This window comes from Artemia sp. Qi Xiang Cuo, chromosome 21 (genome assembly GCF_049724085.1).
Source record: "Artemia sp. Qi Xiang Cuo chromosome 21, ASM4972408v1, whole genome shotgun sequence".
Lineage (NCBI taxonomy): Eukaryota > Metazoa > Arthropoda > Branchiopoda > Anostraca > Artemiidae > Artemia > Artemia sp. Qi Xiang Cuo.
This window is the reverse complement of record NC_142814.1, coordinates 38,554,849-38,574,520: the sequence shown is the minus strand read 5'-3', so window position 1 is coordinate 38,574,520 and position 19,672 is coordinate 38,554,849. Positions and strand designations below refer to the sequence as shown.

General features: G+C 33.2%; 1 protein-coding gene across 1 annotated transcript in view; it reads right to left on the bottom strand.

Annotated features, from left to right (window-relative positions):
* LOC148939517 (sodium channel protein para-like) overlaps positions 1-19,672 on the bottom strand; it is a 352,192-nt gene that overhangs the window by 81,204 nt on the left and 251,316 nt on the right. The window contains 1 exon segment of the mRNA XM_089106716.1: positions 560-703. Coding sequence (XP_088962842.1) covers positions 560-703 — 144 coding nt within the window.

The window sequence follows — 19,672 nt, the reverse complement described above, 5'->3', positions numbered from 1 at the left end:
TCAAATTGTTTATTTGCACAATTTATTGTCTTTAAAATTCCCTTTTTGTTTTATCCTCTTTATTATTGTATGCTTGTTTTTTTTTTTGTATCTCTTGTTTGAACGGTCTTCTTCGCTATTTAATAAGGAGAAAAACAAAATAAACATGGAAAATACACAGAGAAATAAACCAAATGCAAAGAAATGCAGGGCTTGATTTGCTATTGGTCAGGGGGGCAAATGCCCCTCCTACACCCCATTTTGTCCCCAAAAACCCTAGTTTAACCCCCCCCCCCCCCACAGGCGAAATTTAGTTTCTTTAAAATTCTGGTTAAAACTAGGATAAGCCTGCATAATTCAAGCATCCACAGAAATGGGTTAGTTTTTTTTTAGTATATCTTTGCCTTTGTTGGAATGTATGGATGATTTTTGAATTTCCACTGTTATTTTCATTTGATTTGGGAAAATTGGCTCCAATTTTGCATTCATCCCTAAGACCTGGACGAAGTTACACAACTGTAGAAATATAATCAAAAACGTCATTTATGGGTTAAAAAATGGTCATGGGTGAGTGGCATACCTGTGCATCCATGTAGGTAGAAAGTACAAGTGGTTTACGATCGCCACCGTACCTCTTAGGACCACTCCTCCAGCTTGAAAATTGTTGACTTGCTCTTGAACCTCGCCGAAGAATGAACGGTGAGCCGGGTAAGCTTAAACTCGCCTGAAAAAGCAACTTCCAGGTACAAATAACTTGGATGGTCTTGTTGCACAAAACATAAAAATTAAAAGTCATCCGTAATCAAATTTTGTTCTGTATCATAATAATATAAGAAAATGTTTTATATATATTTTTATATATTTGTATTTATCATGTATATATATATATATATATATATATATATATATATATATATATATATATATATATATATATATATATATATATAATCATTCATATTTAGTGTATTGCGATTTATTAATATGTAAATATAATTTAATAAGATAACATTAACAGTTACTACAAGCACAGCCGTGAATTAAATCCTCTATCATCAAAATCATAAGTATTTAATTTAATCAGCTGATTGCTATTCAGGATTGTAATCAATGGCAAATATGCAAAAAATACCTCTTGTCAGCCTCAAAACCAGAAACCCCTAAAGATTTTCTGACTGTTTTTAAATTCCTCAAAACTTACTGCTAGTCGTCTTGCTCTCACAAACCATTCGAAAAATTGCGAGGATGAGAGCAAGACATCCTCCAAGTTTTTCAAATGGTTTGTAAGTTCCTGTAATAGTTCGTTTGCATCTCAGGGGTACATGTCCAATTCATCGAAGTTGACATGGAAAATCAGTATAACCAACTTGTTCAGCGAACTAAAATAATACTCAATATACATGCAATTTTCGTAATACGAAAAAAGACTTGGCATAACAAATCAATTCGTATGGAATATTTATAATTTTGTATTATTCACCAAAACTTCTTTGGCGTTACAATTTTTTCATCCAAAGATGATGTCATAAACATTGATAATCACAATGGTTATACTGATAGCAATAGTAAGGAGGTGATTAAATACTGCCAATGTATCCCTAATTGAGACCTATTTTTCTAATCTCATCCCAGCAGTGGCGTGTCCAGAGTGGGTCCTTTCCCTTAGGATTAGGTCAAGCTTATTTTTCTTGCCTTCTTCTTTACATTTGTTTGGTTTTTTGTAGCAAAACTGAAGTCATCGAAGTTATATCTAGCCCTCTCCCACTCTTAATTTCCAGCGCATCCCGGGTTACTCAACCCTTCTTGTCGAATATTTAATGAAAATATCAAAGTTATTCAGGTGATTCAAGTCATTCAGGCTACTCAAATTATTCAAGTTACTCAGGTTGTTCAAGTTATTCACGTTATTATCCTCATTTACTGTTAAGTATCATATATAAAAGAAACAAAAACTCTATAGTATACTTGCAAATGAACCACATCAACAACAAGCTACATACATTAACTGATTATACTAACTAATGCACGCACAAAATTTTTAATTTTGACTACTTAATACAAGGATATATAATAATATCAAGCAGCTAAATACGGTGATTCTAAGTTTTGCTAGCACTTAGTTTCATCACTTAGTAGTTTCTAGCAGGAGATAAAGGTACTTATATATATATATATATATATATATATATATATATATATATATATATATATATATATATATATATATATATATATATATATATATATATATATATATATATATATATATATATATATATATATATATATATATATATATATATATATATATATATATATATATATATATATATATATATATATATATATATATATATATATATATATATATATATATATATATATATATATATATATATATATATATATATATATATATATATATATATATATGCTCAGACTTTCTTCCAATAATCTAGTTGGTTTAAGTGTCATCTTACCGGAACTGTTGGTAAGTTAATGGTAAGCCAGTTTAATTCAATATATTATTGCATAAAAGATGTAAAACCAAACATCAAGCACGACCGGAGTGATGCTAGGGCATTCGAGACCTAATCTCAGGGTTATGCTTCCAGGCAGGACGGTAGTCTCTCTTTTTTTTTCTATAGGGAGATGTTTCGTTTGTCTAATAGCAATAAATCTTAACAAAAAGGAAAAAGAATTGCTATCATATTCTCCCCACAAGGCTCTGTGATCGGAAAATTCAGGGAGAGAGACAAGAAAAAAAAAAAAATGGTTACTGTCGTCTATTACCCGATGTAAAACAAGCCAGAGTGGGTACTATATACAATGGACGTTACCAAGACACATTTGTTGGTAAGAAAAAAAATCTTTTGGGGCAAAAATAATATTTATGGAGGAAAAATTGATATTTTAATATTTTACACATACGATTCAATATAGAATTGAATTAAAATGCAGATGAGGATCTTTTTCTTGGGTTTTGTGTTTCTTCATGAAATAAAACAAAAATCAAGAGAATATGTTCCCACTTCTTATTATAATTAAATAAAAAAAACAAGTTTTTTAAACTGAAAGTAAGGAGCGACATTAAAACTTAAAACGAACAGAAATTATTCCGTATATGAAAGGGGCTGTCCCCTCCTCATATTTTTTTTTCTGGCAAAAAATACAAAGTTGCAGATTTTTGCAGATATGAGCTTGAAACCTATGTTATAGGGTTTTCTGATACGCTGAATCTGACGGTGTGGTTTTCATTAAAATTCTTTCACTTTTAGGGGATCTTTCCCCCCTCTTTAAAAAATCAGGTAAATTTTCTCAGGCTCATTGCCTTTGATGAGTAATACTAAACTTAATAAAATTCATATATTTAGAATCAGCATTATAAGCCCATTCTTTTGATGCATTTATTGACACCAAAGTTCCGTTTTTAAAAGTTTCGATTACTATTGAACCGTATCGCTTGTTTTTTTTTATTGTTTTTTTTTATTACGTCTATGTTATTACGTATATGATGGGGTTCTCTCCTTAGTCAATACCACGCTCTTTACGTTAAAAGTTAAAAAAAATTTTAATTCACAAACCCCTGAATCACAAAGGCCTTTTAATTAGAATAGATAGCTCTTTTGAAAGCACTAAAAAAAAAACTGTAGCGAAAAGAGCAAGGTATTGACTTGGGGGAGAACCCCCTCATTTACGTAATAATTTCTGTTCATTTTAAGTTCTAATGTTGCTTCTTACTTCCAGTTGAAAAAACTTGTTTTTTTAATTTAATTTCTGATCGTTTTTTAAATAATGCTTGGAAATACGGCGCCCCCTTCATAGAAATATCCCTTAACTCAAAGAAACATCCTCCACAGAAGGATTCTCCCGAGTAACTCCCAACTCCAACCCCCCCCACCACCAAAAAAAAAATTCATCCTAAAACGGTCTGTATACTTCCCAATAACCAATACAATATGTAAGCAATGGGCAAAGTTCATAACTTGCAGCCCTTCCCCTGGGAACTGTGGGGGATTAAGTCATCGTAAAAGACATATTTATTATATTTTCGACTATGCTGAACAAAATGGCTATCTCAAAATTTTAATTGGATGACTTTGGGAAAAAAATGAGCGTGGGAGGAGGCCAAGTTGCCCTCCAGTTTTTGGGTAACTTAAAAAGGGCAATAGAACTTTTAATTTCAGTTCCAATGAGCCCTCCTACGTTATTCTAGGACCAATGGGTCAATACGATTACCCCTTGTAAAAAAACAACAACAAATAAACACGCACCCGTGATCTTTCTTCTGGCAAAAAATGCAAAATTCCACATTTTTGTAGATAGGAGATTGAAACCTCTACAGTAGGGTTCTCTGATACGCTAAATATGATGGTGTGAATTTCATTAAGGTTATATAACTTTTAGGGGGTCTTTTCCCCTTTTTTCGAAAATCAGCCAAATTTTCTCAGGCGCTAAAGTTTTGATGGGTAAAATTAAACTTGATGAAACTTATATATTTGAAATCAGAATTAAAATCTGATTCTTTTGATGTATCTATTGGTAACGAAATTCCGTTTTTTAGAGTTTCGGTTACCATTGAGCCGGGTCGCTCCAGTTCGTTACCACGAACTGTTTAATACGCGCAGTTTTAGAGTATTACAGTGGTTTCACATTGGCTAAGTAACTGGGGTTAGTTAAAAATTACATTTAAGATTTGTGAATATGTAAACTTGTTTCGGATTGGTGAATTAGTTCTTGTTGGTGAATTATATATCGTTTTTACATTTTTACGTTAAAGTATTGATTGATTGACTTAGGAATCACAAAATCGTGACTTATTAAATGATAGATTATGCTTTTCATGCTCTCTTTTGTTTTTTTGTTCTCTTTTGTTTTCTGCAACCAGTCTACTTTTCACTGTCTCTTCTTTGTAAATTATGAAAAAATGGTCACGAAAAAACTATTCTCAGCTAGGAGACACGGAATTAAAACTTCAAGCGAGCGGCCAAACGGCTTTTTAGCCCAAAAGTGTAGATTTTCTTTAATCAGAAAAGTTTTATACAGTATTTTTAGAAAATCGTAACTCAACCAAATAAGCTTTTTTTATTGAATTTACTAACATCTACGAATAGATGCATCAACTTTTATTTATTAATTTATTAAAATTATAAGAACTTCTTATGTATTCTATGGTAAAGTATATTTCTCCCCTTTCTCTCTTGTTTTTCAGTTTTATTTTCCGCAATCTGATGACATTTTACTCTTTTTCTTTACAAAGTCACAGGAAAATAGCTCACAGTTAAAAGACACAGAATAAACAAAAATTTCGAGATTTGCTTTTATCAGCAAATCCTTATAGAATATTTATAAAAAAAAATCAGGTTTGACATAATCAAACTTTTTTGTCGTTTGATGAAACTACCCACGAAGAGATTTATCAGTTTCTATTTACGGATAAGTATAAATTTGACCCCTTCAGAGTTGGACGTCTAGTTCTGCTCTTCCTCTTCTCTCTTATCCTCTCGAAAAGTAAAGAGCTCCATTAAGCCAAAAATAAACAGAAATAAAGACATATAATCTTCCTAGCGTAAAACTTCCACAAATCACTATCAATAAATAAATGAAATTCAAAACGAACAGAAATAACAATAAATACCCGAGTCAAACTTAAAACGACCACCCTTTCTATAAAAACCTTATATGCCCCCAGGGCGTAACTTACAACCCTTGCCCTGAGGGCTGTGGACGGTTGTCATCCTCAAAGACATAATTTCCGGACTTTTCAACTTCGCTGATCATAATGGCTATCTCAAAATTTTGGTTGGAGGGGGAGGGGATAGATGCCCTCCGATCACTTTAGACTATTAAAAAGGGCACTAGCCCTTTCAATTTCGAATCAAATGAGCCCTTTCAAATTTTCAACGACAAATCCTTAGATACGAGGCGCCCTGGTCTAAAAAAAAAACAAACAAACAAAGAAACAAAAATAAATAAATAATATATTATGCCCACATAGGTCTTTACTTAGGCAGCGCAATTGCGCTCCCTATGATACAATTTTTTAATGTACTTAAATATGTGTATTTTAACATCAGAGAACCCTATTGTAGAGGTCGCAATGGCTTCAGCCGAGTAGAAGACAAAAAGTCACGTAGATTTTTCGTCCATATAACAATAATATTTAAATATTTATTTAAATAAAATAAATTACGCTCCGTCCACCCGAAATTCTGCAGTAAAAACATTATTAAGTATTTATTAAACAGAACTGCTCTTCATTAGTAATTTGAACAGAAATATTTAATTTTAATCCAAAATTTTACATTTTAATTCTAAACCAGAAAAACAGAAAAAGTGGAACGCTACCAACCAATTTATAAGTAATACCATATCTGATATAACAGCAATATACCGGTGGTTAATGGGGCCGGTAGCCCATATCCCATCTTGATTAGGCCTGGACAGGACTTGGAAAACGATAAGATATTGAATAAACGAAGTTTTAAAAATAAAAATAAGGAGTAATATTAAAACTTGAAACGAACAGAAATTATTCCATATATGAGGACATCTTCCTCCTCAACCTCTCGTTCTTTACGCTGAAGTTAGGGTGAAGAAACGCAAGGGCCGTTGAAGTGGAATAACAAGCTTTTCAAAGGACTATGAAAACTTAGCGTAATAAGCGAGGGCTAAGGAGGGGGGCTCCCTCATATATGAACAGTTTTTGTCAATTTTAGGTGTTAATGTTGCTCCTTAAAGTAGAAAATTATTTTTTATTCAGTGGAAAAAGGGGGGAAAAAGCTATTTAATGACTCAGTAGTAGATATTTTAGAATAGAAAAAAAAAAAAAAAAATGAATTCTTCGACAAATCAATAAACAAACTAGTCTCGTCAGATGATATTTTTTCCCCGGCAAAAGTAACAAAGAATATTGGAAAGCATGAATGTACAGCACAATAAGCGATAATTATGTGACAGAACTACGGAGACAGACAAAAAAAAGCCTTAGCGATAGATAATATTTGACCTGCTGTAATAAACAAGAATTACAAGAGTTGATAATATATTTTACAAATATTAGAAAAGCAATTCCTGGAAGCAGGAAATTTCCTGGAAGCAAAAACGTACAAGCAAAGGAATGAATTTGACACGAAAATAAAAAAAATGTTAAGTTACATGATATAAACTTGACAAGAAAACTAAAAATTCTATTCTAAACGTTTTGACGGTTATAAAAGACCATATAGTTGCATAAAAAAGGTTTTTCGCAGCATGAAAAAATTCATTTTGATAAGTAAAGCTATTTATAGTCATAATCATATAATTAGTAAATTAAACAAATACATAAATTAATTATTAACTAAACAATTAAGAAGTAATGATTAACTTATAATAAATTACAACTACATTTCAAGTAATTAAAGGAGATATAACATGTTGAAAAAACAGATGTTAATTTTTACTACTAAATATGATACTTAAAAAAATAAATATAATCAAAGGTACCGAGCAAGAGTATTTCTCCTCCAAACATGTTACGCAAGACCTTTTAAATTAAGTAGCAATCCACATATATATATATAATATATATATATATATATATATATATATATATATATATATATATATATATATATATATATATATATATATATATATATATATATATATATATATATATATATATATATATATATATATATCCATATTAAACAATCCATATATATTAGAACTGTATATTATTATAGTGCGGAATATTAGTACCATGTTAATTAATTCAAAATAATATGGACTAAAAAAACTCACCGTATGCTCCATTTCTAATTCTCATTGCAATTCTGCATTATACACACTAACACACCAAAACAAAAGCAGTCATGTAAGGGGTCTATTTTCTAATGTCACAAAATCAAAGATGTTTTCAGCTCTACAACGCCTATATTCAAAGCACTACATTCATAGATTTTCAGCACTCTATTCAAATTGATATAGACTATTAAAAACTCACTGTGTATTCTACTTCATCTAATTCTTATTAGTGATGTCAACTCACGGAAATTTATGGGCAAAATATATGAGAGGGAGGAGTTAAATTTATGGGAGGAGGCAAAATGTCAAAATCTTGAAGGGAGGCAAATTTTTGTTAATTTTCAACACAATTATCAAAAGAAAAAGACATTTTTCAATGAAAATGCCCCAAAATTGTATTTTTCAACATTTAGAGGAGGGGGGATTCACATGCCCCCTCTTCCGCCAATTGACACCACTATTTCTACTAAAATTCTACTCACTAACACACCAAACCAAAAACGGTCTACGTAAAGGGGTAATTGACACCACTATTTCTACTAAAATTCTACTCACTAACACACCAAACCAAAAACGGTCTACGTAAAGGGGTCTATTTTTCTAATTTCACAAAATCAAACCTGTTTTCAGCTCTGGAACAGCAGTTGCCACTCAAAACCTCAAAAAATAGCAAAACATAAAATAAAATTAATTAATAATAGTAAAATACATTATATAAATCATATTCAATAATATACAGTTGCCTGCTAAAGTATTTCACCATTACTAAATGTTTCATGATATCAGCAGGATATCGGGGACCGAAAAGATGGGGGGTGGGTATAAATCAGTGAAAAGATAAGAAACAAGAAAATTTTATCTCCCTTCTATGAAATTAAGAAACAAATGCAAAATGGGGGAGGGGGCATATACTTAAATGCGCATAATATAGATCAAATAATCTAACATTTCTTAAGTATAAACATACTCCTGTAATCAAGTTGCTTGCCGTGTAGCTGAACAGATACACGGAGTTTTAATTCAAGAATGACAGATCAGATAATATTTATTTGATATTTATCCAGGTTACACATAACATTTTCAAGCACATAACACATACACATCTTATTTTTCCGCAAGGGAGGGAGGTAGGGTATACAATTCTATACCCCCTGCAAGGTTATAGAGTCTGGAATGCAGGATACCCTCTGCTTTCCAGTATAGTCCTCTGCACGCTCTTCTATATTAATTAATTTTTACATCATACGTTGATTTGTGTATGTGTCAGTGTTTTTTTTTCTGTTTTTTTTTTCTGTTTTTGTCAATATTTCAATCGGCGTTTCAGTAGGCTATTTTTTGGGCGGGGGGGGGGGAATGAATATCTATCAAAAGATCTAATATTTGTTAGAGTGTGAATGTTTCTCAATTAAATTGAACTTTAATTTGGCAATAATTTTTTCTTATTTTATCATTAAAAAAAAGCTAGATTCGTAGTATCAGCTGCTTTACGGTAACCACCCTCTGAAAGGCTAATGGCTGCTTTTATTTCTTGGCAAATAAATTTAATTTTGGGAACTAACACACAAAACAGTGAATTAATACTATTACTTATTGATATGAAAAATCCAATCAAAAATATATACTCTTTATCTTTGACCTGTCGTTTTCGGCAAATAACATCGATAAGATGTATACGAGGGGTGACACACTCCACGCTATCTTTTGTGCTCTTGGACGACCACCAATGACACACTTCCACCGTGCCATACCTCTTTGCGTCACTTTTGAAAATATTGAACCATGCTTTGGCACACAACCCCACCATAATTGGTGCGAGATACTTGGTGTACAGTCATTTTGAAAGCGGACAGCCCCTCAGATGTGTCAATCCCTAAAGCCTGATTCCCTAGTTACAAAATCTGTTGACCGCAGCAAATACTCCTGGGCAAATGTAAAAATGAGTTCTTGAAGAAAGACCTTTGAGGAAATGTGCTTATTCAATCAAGGTCAGCGGACATATTGACATATTCTATATAAAAGAAAAGAAAGTGGAAAGACATAAAAGCAGAGCCGTTCACATTTTTGGAACTAGAGATAGAAACGAGTTTTTAACAGTTTAGTAAAAATTTTACTTAGTTCTTTACGGCGAGAACTACTCAGTTTTGAAAGATATTTCCATATTTTAAGAATCCACAAGGTATATTATTGATAATTAGCATTAAAAAAGATATGAAATAAACGAGGAAATATTTAAACCAGTGAAAGAAAAAAAAAAAAGAAGAAAAATATGCCGGCCAAGACCTCCACTCAGCCATCCTCAGTGCAAAGCGAATAAATTAAATTGAGATAGAACCAAAAATCCAAGTTCCACTATTTAACATTTTGGACGCTAAATTAAAAAAAATCTTTATTTCAAGAATACATGGCAAAACAGTTTTTGTAATACGTTTGGGATTAAGAACACAAATATAGTAGTTTCCAGCATTAATAAGGAGATTCATTATAATAATTGTGGTAGCATAGACAGTAGTACCCACAGGGACGAAGGGAGGCCACTTGTCAAGGCCATTTTCTTCCAGCTAGATCCTTATTACAAAGATCATGTTCACGGCCGTATCCAGGGGAAGATTAAGTCTTTCAACCACCTTCCCTACCTCCTGAAATGTTTGTCCGACTCGTAAAAACGTAACAAAATGCATAAAAACAAATTCTTAATGCGTTTTCAAGTTTATTTGCTCTATGTTCTTGTTTTGACAGTCTGATATTTTTACTCATTCAGTTTTCCTTATGTTAGGTTTAGCCAGCGTTGAGAACTTATTCAACATTAATAACATGTATTCCATATTGCATGGATTTCGGTTGAGATATAGTGAAATACTTGGTTTCGCTTACCTTTGTGCAGTCACTTAAGTTTTTACAAATTTGTTTTTAAAAAAGTCATAACAATCGCGACAATTAAACAAATTCATATTTTGAAGTAATATGTTTGCATCTTAATGATATTAATTTAATTCTTAGTTAAAGCATTATCTGTGACATATTCAGTGGGAAAAGAGCTCTATCATCGAATAGTTTGAAACAAGGATTTGAAAAATTGAGACAGAGTCGACGGTTTTATTTTTATTATATTATTTTAATTTATTATATTTTACTTTTAAATTTATTATGTTTTTCAATAAACATTATATATATTATAAGTCTGAAAATATATAAGATATTTTATGATAATACATCTTTATATGGGATTTTAATAAAGAAAAACTTAAAGCATGTAATTAGAGATGATTTGGGGGTTTGGATTGAAGGTAAGATAGACAGTTTTTCTCTTGAAATCGAGGCTGAAAAAAAGAAGATTTTGATTAATATGGTGTAAGGCACCCAGTGAGGTTATTGTTAAACCTCACTCGCCTGGAACCTCACAAACGTCAGCTCGCCTGGATGAGGTTATTGATGGTTTTGATGGGTTGCTTCGATGTATTTCTTCTATAGGTTTGGATTTTATATTTATGGGTGATTTTAACTATAATCTTTTAAATCTTACAGCTGATAATTTTGATTTTTTTTATTTATATGATTTCAAATGATCTTTACCCCTTAGTTTGTGTTCCAACCCGTATATCAAGTCACTCGGCTACTCTGATTTATAATGTTTTCATTTGTTCTGCTTGTTTGAATCATATTTGCGTAGATGTGGTTGTGCATCCCGGTTCAGACCATCTCCCAGTTATGACTCAGTTAATTTGTCTTAAAAAAGTTTATACTAGGTCAAAGAAAATAATGGTTCGTGCGCTTAAAAAAGAAAACCTGAATAAATTTGCCGAGGAACTGAGCTATATCAGCTGGGACTCTGTGTTGGAAATAACTGATGATTCTTCCCTTGCTTACAGTAAGTTCATGTCTATTTTACAGCCAATTTATGACAAAACGTGTCCCTTACGAGCTGTCTGACAGAAGAAGGATGAACCACGAAAGCCATGGATAATTGACCAAATCATAAGTCAGAGAAATAAAAGAAATCTGCTATACGAACAAGCTCTAAATACTCAGGACCCGACTGACTTCGAGGACTTCAGAAAGGCAAGAAACAGAGTAAACTTTCTGCGACGCAATGCTAAAAAGCGGTATTTTAATGAAAAGTTCAGTGAGCACAAGGGTGATAATAAGGCAACATGGCAGGTTATTAATGAATTCATGGGACGAAAAAATTGTAGCCATTCTCCTTGTATTGACATTAACGGTACGTCTGTAATTGACAAAGTTATTGTCGCTTATCATTTCGGTCATTTTTATTAAAAAATAGGATCTTCAGTTCATGTGGGTCCTAGAAATGATTCAAAAAATTTCCTTTCAGATAAATTTGTAGATGATCGCGGGGAAGGATTGGAGATTCGGTTTGAAAAATATACAAGTGATGAGATTATAAAAATTGTTAAGAATATCAAATCAAATTGTGCTGGGATTGATGGTGTAAATCTAAGGAAACTTAAAGCCATAATGATGTATCTACTTCCTTCCTTGCTTCACGTTATTAACATGTCCCTGACAACAGGCACCTTCCCAGATGCCTTGAGACAACCTAAAGTAATACCTCTGTCCAAAGTAGGCTTGAAGTCAGATATGGATAACTGGAGACCAATCTCAATATTGCCTTTGTTCTCCAAGATACTTAAAGTGGTCCATCAACGCCTTTATGATCATCTTACAAAGCATGGTCTATTAAGCGACACATAGTTCGGTTTTTGGAGAGGCCACTTTACTAGTCTTGCTGCTATTAACCTCGGTGATTTTGTTAATAAATGTCTAGAAAGGGGCAAAATTCTTCTAACAGTATTCTTTAATTTTAAAAGGGCTTTTGATACAGTACATTTTAGTATTTTATTGCGAAGATTGGAATGTATAGACATAAAAGGATCAATCTTAAAATGGTTTGAAAATTATTTGAGTGGTAGGTTTATTAATGTTATGATTGATGATGTTGCTTCTGCCCCATTTCCTGTAGCTTGTGGGGTCCCACAAGGCTCGGTGCTTGGTCCTCTACTGTATTTGGTATATGTTGATACGATGAGGTTTTATCGTTCACGATCTTGTCTCACCTCCTTTGCTGATGACACTGCATTAATATTTTTTAGTCGTTGTTTACATATTTTGATTTTGAAGATTAATCACGTTTTAAAAAGTTTTTACTATCCATGGTTTTAATAGTTTAAACTTACGCTCTGTTAATATTGCAAAAACCAGTTTTATTTTATATTCAAGAGTAGGTGAACCCCAGAAAAATTTTGTTTGGTCTGAAGCCACTGAAATAAGAAGCCACGAAACGCGATACCTTGGTTTCTACCTGGATTACAATTTTTCATGGAAACAATATAGTGATGCTATTGCAACGAAAGTCGCACAAGGAGTTGGAGCATTTCGACATTTTAAGGATTTTTTACCACCACAAATTTTATTACTTTTATATAATCCTTTAGTCCACCCATATATTTCATATGGATGTGTGTTGTGGTCAAGCAACTTTCATTCAAATTTTAAACGAGTATAAATTCTCCAAAACAAAGATATACGACTTATTGGTGGATACTTGGAAAAAGTCAGTGACACTAAGGCATGTTATAATAAACTTAAAGTGCGTGACTACCAAGCTGGAATATTCTCGCAGCAGTGATGGAATTGTATCAGTCCTGAGGTATTTCATGGTTTTTACAGAGAAAATAAATTATTCATAGTTTTAGTACCCGCAATGTTGACAATCTAGTCACTGAATACAGAAGTGGAACTAGAGCAGGTTTTTCTGTCAGATATATAGGTCCCAAGGTTAGGAATTCTATTCCAGTGAGCATTCAGGTGGAGGAGCACCTTGGTTTATTTAATAAAAAAATGAAAAAATTTCTTTTGGGTCTTGGTTCATAGATGTTTTTTTCCTTTTCTTTTCCTTTTTTTTTTTTTTTTTTTTTTTTTTTTTGATTAGAGATTGGTCATAGTTGTTCATTGGGGGGAGGGGGCAAACTTTATAGATTTTACCGAATCGCTACCTGACTTTCACCGAATTAAAAAACAAAGATTGACCTTTAAATATACTTTAGTATGTAGAGATCGCATAATGTCTAAGATCTTAATTAGCGAGAAGTTCAATCACTGCAATATCACTGCAGTCACTGCGGAATCCCTGCAATATTAATAATTTTTACATATAAATTAATTCCAAGGATTCGAGATGCCACCCTTCCGCCCCACGCCCGGAAATGATGGGCTTGTTTAACCCCTTTAAAGTCATCCAGAAAAAAATTCTGGTCATTATACTCGTATATTGCGATAAAAAGAAATTTCATGCCTAAAAATATTGATTGTAAGCCGGCATCTCCACTCACTATGGTTTTGTCAGGTTTTGGCAGGGCCTTAAGAATTGGTGATGCAGTTATCGCCACAGAAATACTTTCACTGACCAAAGGTGTAGTGACCGTAATATTGTCTTCTCGCTTTTGCTTCTTTGGCACCGTAAACGGGTCTTTAAACAACGGCACAATTATATATTTCGGTGCTTCCTCAAAATTGTTGTGAATACGACGAAACCTGGTCTTCCTTTAAAATACTCTTTATTTACGAGTATTTTATCGCAACATTCAAAGTATTTAACGATTATACGGTTGGGTCTGGTTACAGAAACATTATGCTTCTTGTCGGCACTTTTCAAAGCAAATGTTAGAACAACTACCATCCAAGCTAATTTGACAAAACCACGAGTACGTTACTCGGAAGAAATGTAACTGTGCAATAAATTCTACTTCGCCTTTCTTTTCAAATCTGTTTCAAACTGGCGATTGACTGACGAAAATGCAGTCTAATAAAAAAATATTTTTTCTTTCCGAAGGCGCTGAACACCAGCGTTGCCAACGCTTTGAGATAAATTGTACCATTTTTCCGACCAAAGTTATACCACAAATCTACCACTAAATTTGTACCATCCGAACAGTAGGCTAAAAATTCGAAGCTCAAGTTGCTTTGCGACGCTCGCCGGTAGTTATGTTTAATTGATTTCGCTGAAAACTGAGGAAAAATTCTAGGGCAAGAGCAGGAAAAATAAACCCAAGGCAGTAGCAACCTCATAGCTTGATTATGAAGAATGCTTCTATAGACTTTATCAGCTTAACAAAATATCGGACCCAAACCTCTAAAAGTATTTTAGAAGAAGGTTTAAGTAAAATTTTCTGAAAGTGTTCTTGAATCTGATTGTTGGAGAAACTTATACTTCCCTCCTAAGTTAGCAGAGAACTTCCAGCAGAAAGGTCAAAATATTTGGTCATGCATGTTTACAAAAATAAAATGACTCTAATAAATGAGGACTTCTGGCTGGACAGTCTCAAGCTCAATATGATTGACTTATTTGTTTCTTTTTTAAAAATATGGCTGAAAACAGACATCATTTAGAGGCATTTTATTCCATAGCCTAATGACTTTGATGAAAAATCAATCACTTAATTGGTTAAAGCTTTTGTGAAAAATGCCAAATTTTACTTTTTTCGAATTTTTATTTTTCGTAATATTGGATTTAGAATTCTCTGCCCTTTTATCCATTCGTCTGCAATTCTCCGTTAACCTTCTCAGTCGGATTTCTGACAAATAACCAAACTACACAGTTAAGTAATGAATGTGAAATTATCGAATCTTGTAAAGGGAAGAAATAAACCAATGCAATTCAGTGTCGGAATGCTCGAATTCTACAAGTTTAGCTACGGATCAAGTAGGAGCCAAGAAAAAACTTTGACAAATTTGGTGACAGACCAGGACAAGCAGAACAACCCAATTCGGTTGTTTTTTTTAACAACAAAATTTGCAAATGCTTAATGAGTTACAATAGGAGTCCAACGGATTGTAATGAACATGTCAAATTACCTGATTTGCAAATGAGCGGAACTAGTGTGATAGAACTAACAAATTCGTTATATAGTAGCGAAAGGGAATTACATGAACACCTTAAATCACTGAATTTACAAATAGGTGGACATAGTGCGATAGAACTACCAAATCCACCGAAATCGGTAACATATGGAAGCCAAATGAACTTGTCAAATTACCAAATTTGAAAATGAGTGGAACTACTACAATACAACTACTGTATTCACTGAATTCGATAACGAATGGAAAACAAATGAACACGTTAAATCACCAAATTTTCTACTAGGCGGAACTAGTGTGATAAAACTATCGAATCCACAAAAATTGGGTAGTGAATGGGAATCAAATACATGCGCTAAATCATGTTATATGGAAATAGACGGAAAGGAAATAATAGAAATGTGCATCAAGGCTTTGCCAAAATGCCCGCTTCTGCCCTTTTCGCCTTCGGAAAAATTTTTACCGAATGCAAAAAAGTTGGAGGGATAGTGCGCCCCACCCCCTTGGGACGCTCCTGACAGTAACTACAGGATAGACTTAAGAACTGTTTTTAAGATATGGCTTAATAATTAATTTAGCCATATATTTTAGCCAATTAGTCATCATTGAAATGCATAGCCAATTTATTAATTTAGCCCATTAGTCATCATTGAAATGCATAGACATCGTTCTCATTAGTCTCAAGGAAAAAAACATTTAGATTATCAACATGATGTTTTTAAATTCAATAAAAAAAATTAATTTAGCTTAATTTTTAATAATATCCCACTACGATATTTTTGTGATATTGAGAGTTCCTTATAATGAGTGACAGTTTTTTAAGGAGAGTTACTACAGCCTCCCCCCCCCCGGCCCCGCAACCTTCTTATAATTTAAAAAACTTTCTATCAAGTAAAAGGCTAGAATAAACAGGGTTATGTAACAAAATAAACAAAATGCAGTATAATAATTAATAAAGGGCCTCACAAGGTCTTTACAGAGGGTAAGGGTTAGCCATACCCAAGAAACATAAATTATCTTGTAATGAGTGGCACTACCGCCCCCTTGACCCCACTCTCTGAGATGAAATTTGTCCATTTTAATCAATATTTCCAAAAGGGCTCTAACTTGAACACAAGAGCAATGTGATACAAGGTTTAAGCTTTTTGTTGGATGATGCTTCAAGAATGAATTCAAGCAATTATTCAAAACAAAAGCAGTTTCAGGTCAATTTTTTTTTTATAGGAAATCCATATACAAAATACTTGCAATTATAGACTGGCTGTATATTGTACGGTCTAATATGCTTTTAGGATAGTCCTAGTCAAATTTTAAGATGAAGAGGTGGGGGGCTGAAAGGGTGGCAACCCCTTTATATACGGGGTAGTAAATGTTTATTGGAGCAGAGCGATTGAATGTCATTTGAAATGTTACTGGATTTTCTTAAATTGAAAATAGAAAAATACTATTCAATTTTATTTAGTTTTTCAAAAATTAAATATTGAAAATCTAATTCACTTAATCTCAATGTCTCTCCAAGGCCGTATCCAGGGGGGGGGGGGTTAACCTGTTTGACCCCCCCCTCCGAAATTTTTGACCGAGTCAAAAATAAGTCGAAAATTAGTAAAACCTAGGTAAAAATCAGTATAATTAGTCGAAAACTAAGTCAAAAATTAGTAAAAAAAACCCGAAAACGTCAAAAATAAGTCCCCCCCCCCTGAAAAAAAATACTGGATCCGCCCTTAATTTTCTCTGCTTGACTGAGAAAGAGCGGATACAAATCCAAGAGGAGGGGGGTACGAGACAACAGCGTTCTTAACGGAGAACCACATTATCATTTATTTTATCAAGCTTTAGATAGAAATAAATGTTAAAACCGATAAATTAATTCTTATTATTGCAAAAATCTACAGAAAATACACTTGTTTACAATTTTACTCATTTCCTTAAAAAAAAAATCCTTGGTGTCGAATAATCCTATTTGACACCAAAACACCCTAGAAAACCGATGAAAACTGTTTTCTCATAACACAGTTTGTGAAGAGCAATCTAACTATATCTCTAAATCAAAGGCCTTTTATTTGTCGATACAATATTATTTATTGACACCAAATTTCATCATTTTAAGTGATTACCACGCTTCTCTTCTTTGTGCAAATTTTACAACATTCATTGCACTAGCTTTACACGGATAACTCAGACTTGTTTTGACTTTTTTAGATAAAGTTTACTCGCATTTGGAGTCTTGTAATAATATTTCTACACCTCCGAATACTTCGCCTTATGTAAGGCTATAACAAAGACCCTTAAATAACTTGAAAATCACCAAGGAAATTTATTTGTTAAGCCGCGTATGTATTATGGCTTTTTGTGGTGAGGTTGCTCAGGCTTTTGACTGTTTAAATTTTTTTTTTTAGAAAAAGTTAAATTTGGTGAACGAGTGATGCTTTTACTCGGCCAGCTTCCCTAAAAAAGCCATAATGAAGATAGGGTTTTACCGGCATGGCACCTTTCCATCAGCACCATCCTACTGGCGGTCTATTGGCGGTTTAACTAGTGCTGATTTGAGTCAATTAGAATTTTTCATAGAATTTTTCACCCAAGCAGAAAATTCTATTGAAAATCTGATTGACTTAAAATAGCGCTAAGTAAATCTTCGTCTTAGTAACATCTCACTGCAAACGGGCCTTTAGTTGAACGCCATGTTTTCAGCTGTTTCTGGGGGGTGCCAGTAGTTAGTTAAGTTATGATTTCTACTTCGCGGCAATTAGAAAATTAGATGGCAGTATTTTATATCTAGAAGGCGTGAATTTTTAAAATCTTCAGTTTTTTTTTATTTACGATAGTTTATACTTGTTGAATATTAGTTGAGTGTTGAGTATTATGTTAGTTAATTGAGTGTAAACCATAAATAATTTCTGAGACCACACTGGCTAATCATGATAAAACATAAAATCGCAAAGCTTGTTTAACAAACAAGCTGGAGTATCGCCTGTTCTTATTTCTTGTGCGAATAATTTGGACTTGCAAATGCTATTGAGCAATGTAGGCAAACTTAAAGGAAGCGGTATGAGAATATGTACTGATTTGCCTCCTTCACTAAATGCCCTAAGTAATGAGCTTTTGGCCAAGGCACATGATCTTAAAGCTCAGCAAATATCCAAGTTCAGGTGAGTGAAACAATCCGAGGCCAGACTATTGCTGCAAAGTAGAAACGATATTACTGGCCCATGGGTAACACATGACGAATGCTAATATTGCTTGTATATATATCTATATAATGATTTGTCAGATTGATTATGTTTTTTTATTCAGTATATAGTCTATACTGGTTAGGAATGTGAAGATCGATAAGTAAAGTGTCCTACTTAAAAAGAAGTGTATTTATCTCGTTGTCTGTGTTCTTCTTTATTTTTGTTTCCTTTCTTTTTGCTCTTTTTGTTCCTATGTGCTTTCTTTTTTTCCGTATTTTTCGCTTATTTCCATATCCCTGCTCATCTGACTCTGAGCTCCGAGGTCTAAATTCATTAAAATTGGTTCAGTTTTCTTGCCGTATATCTTTTGTTGCGGAAATCTACAAGAACGTACTGCCGCACTGTCAGCGTTTGAAACTTCAAAAGGTTTGACTTTTTTCCACTGCGTCATCCCGGCCCACCTCCAAGTGGAGAATACGGGTGAGTAATTTTTTTCTAATTTGAATGGTGGTGGCTGTGGTGGAACTCGCAATAGGTTGAGTGAGTTGGGGGGGGGGGAGAATTTTCACAAATTTCGCAAATTTCGAGACACTGGGTTGTAACGTTATAGTTGATGATACTTCTGACCATTTTATGATTCTGTGCGACCTTCAAACGGGTCCCTCCCCTAAACCCTCTTCATTGAGGTCAAGAAGACTGGACGCTGCTTCGATTGATAAACTGAAAAGTTTACTGTCCCAAGTTGACCGGTCTCCCTGCTTAGAATGTGACGACGTGGACAAAGGTATTGAATACTTCATCAACCAATTCGTAATAGTACTTAATGAGGCATGTCCTTTATGAAGCCGACAAGGTAG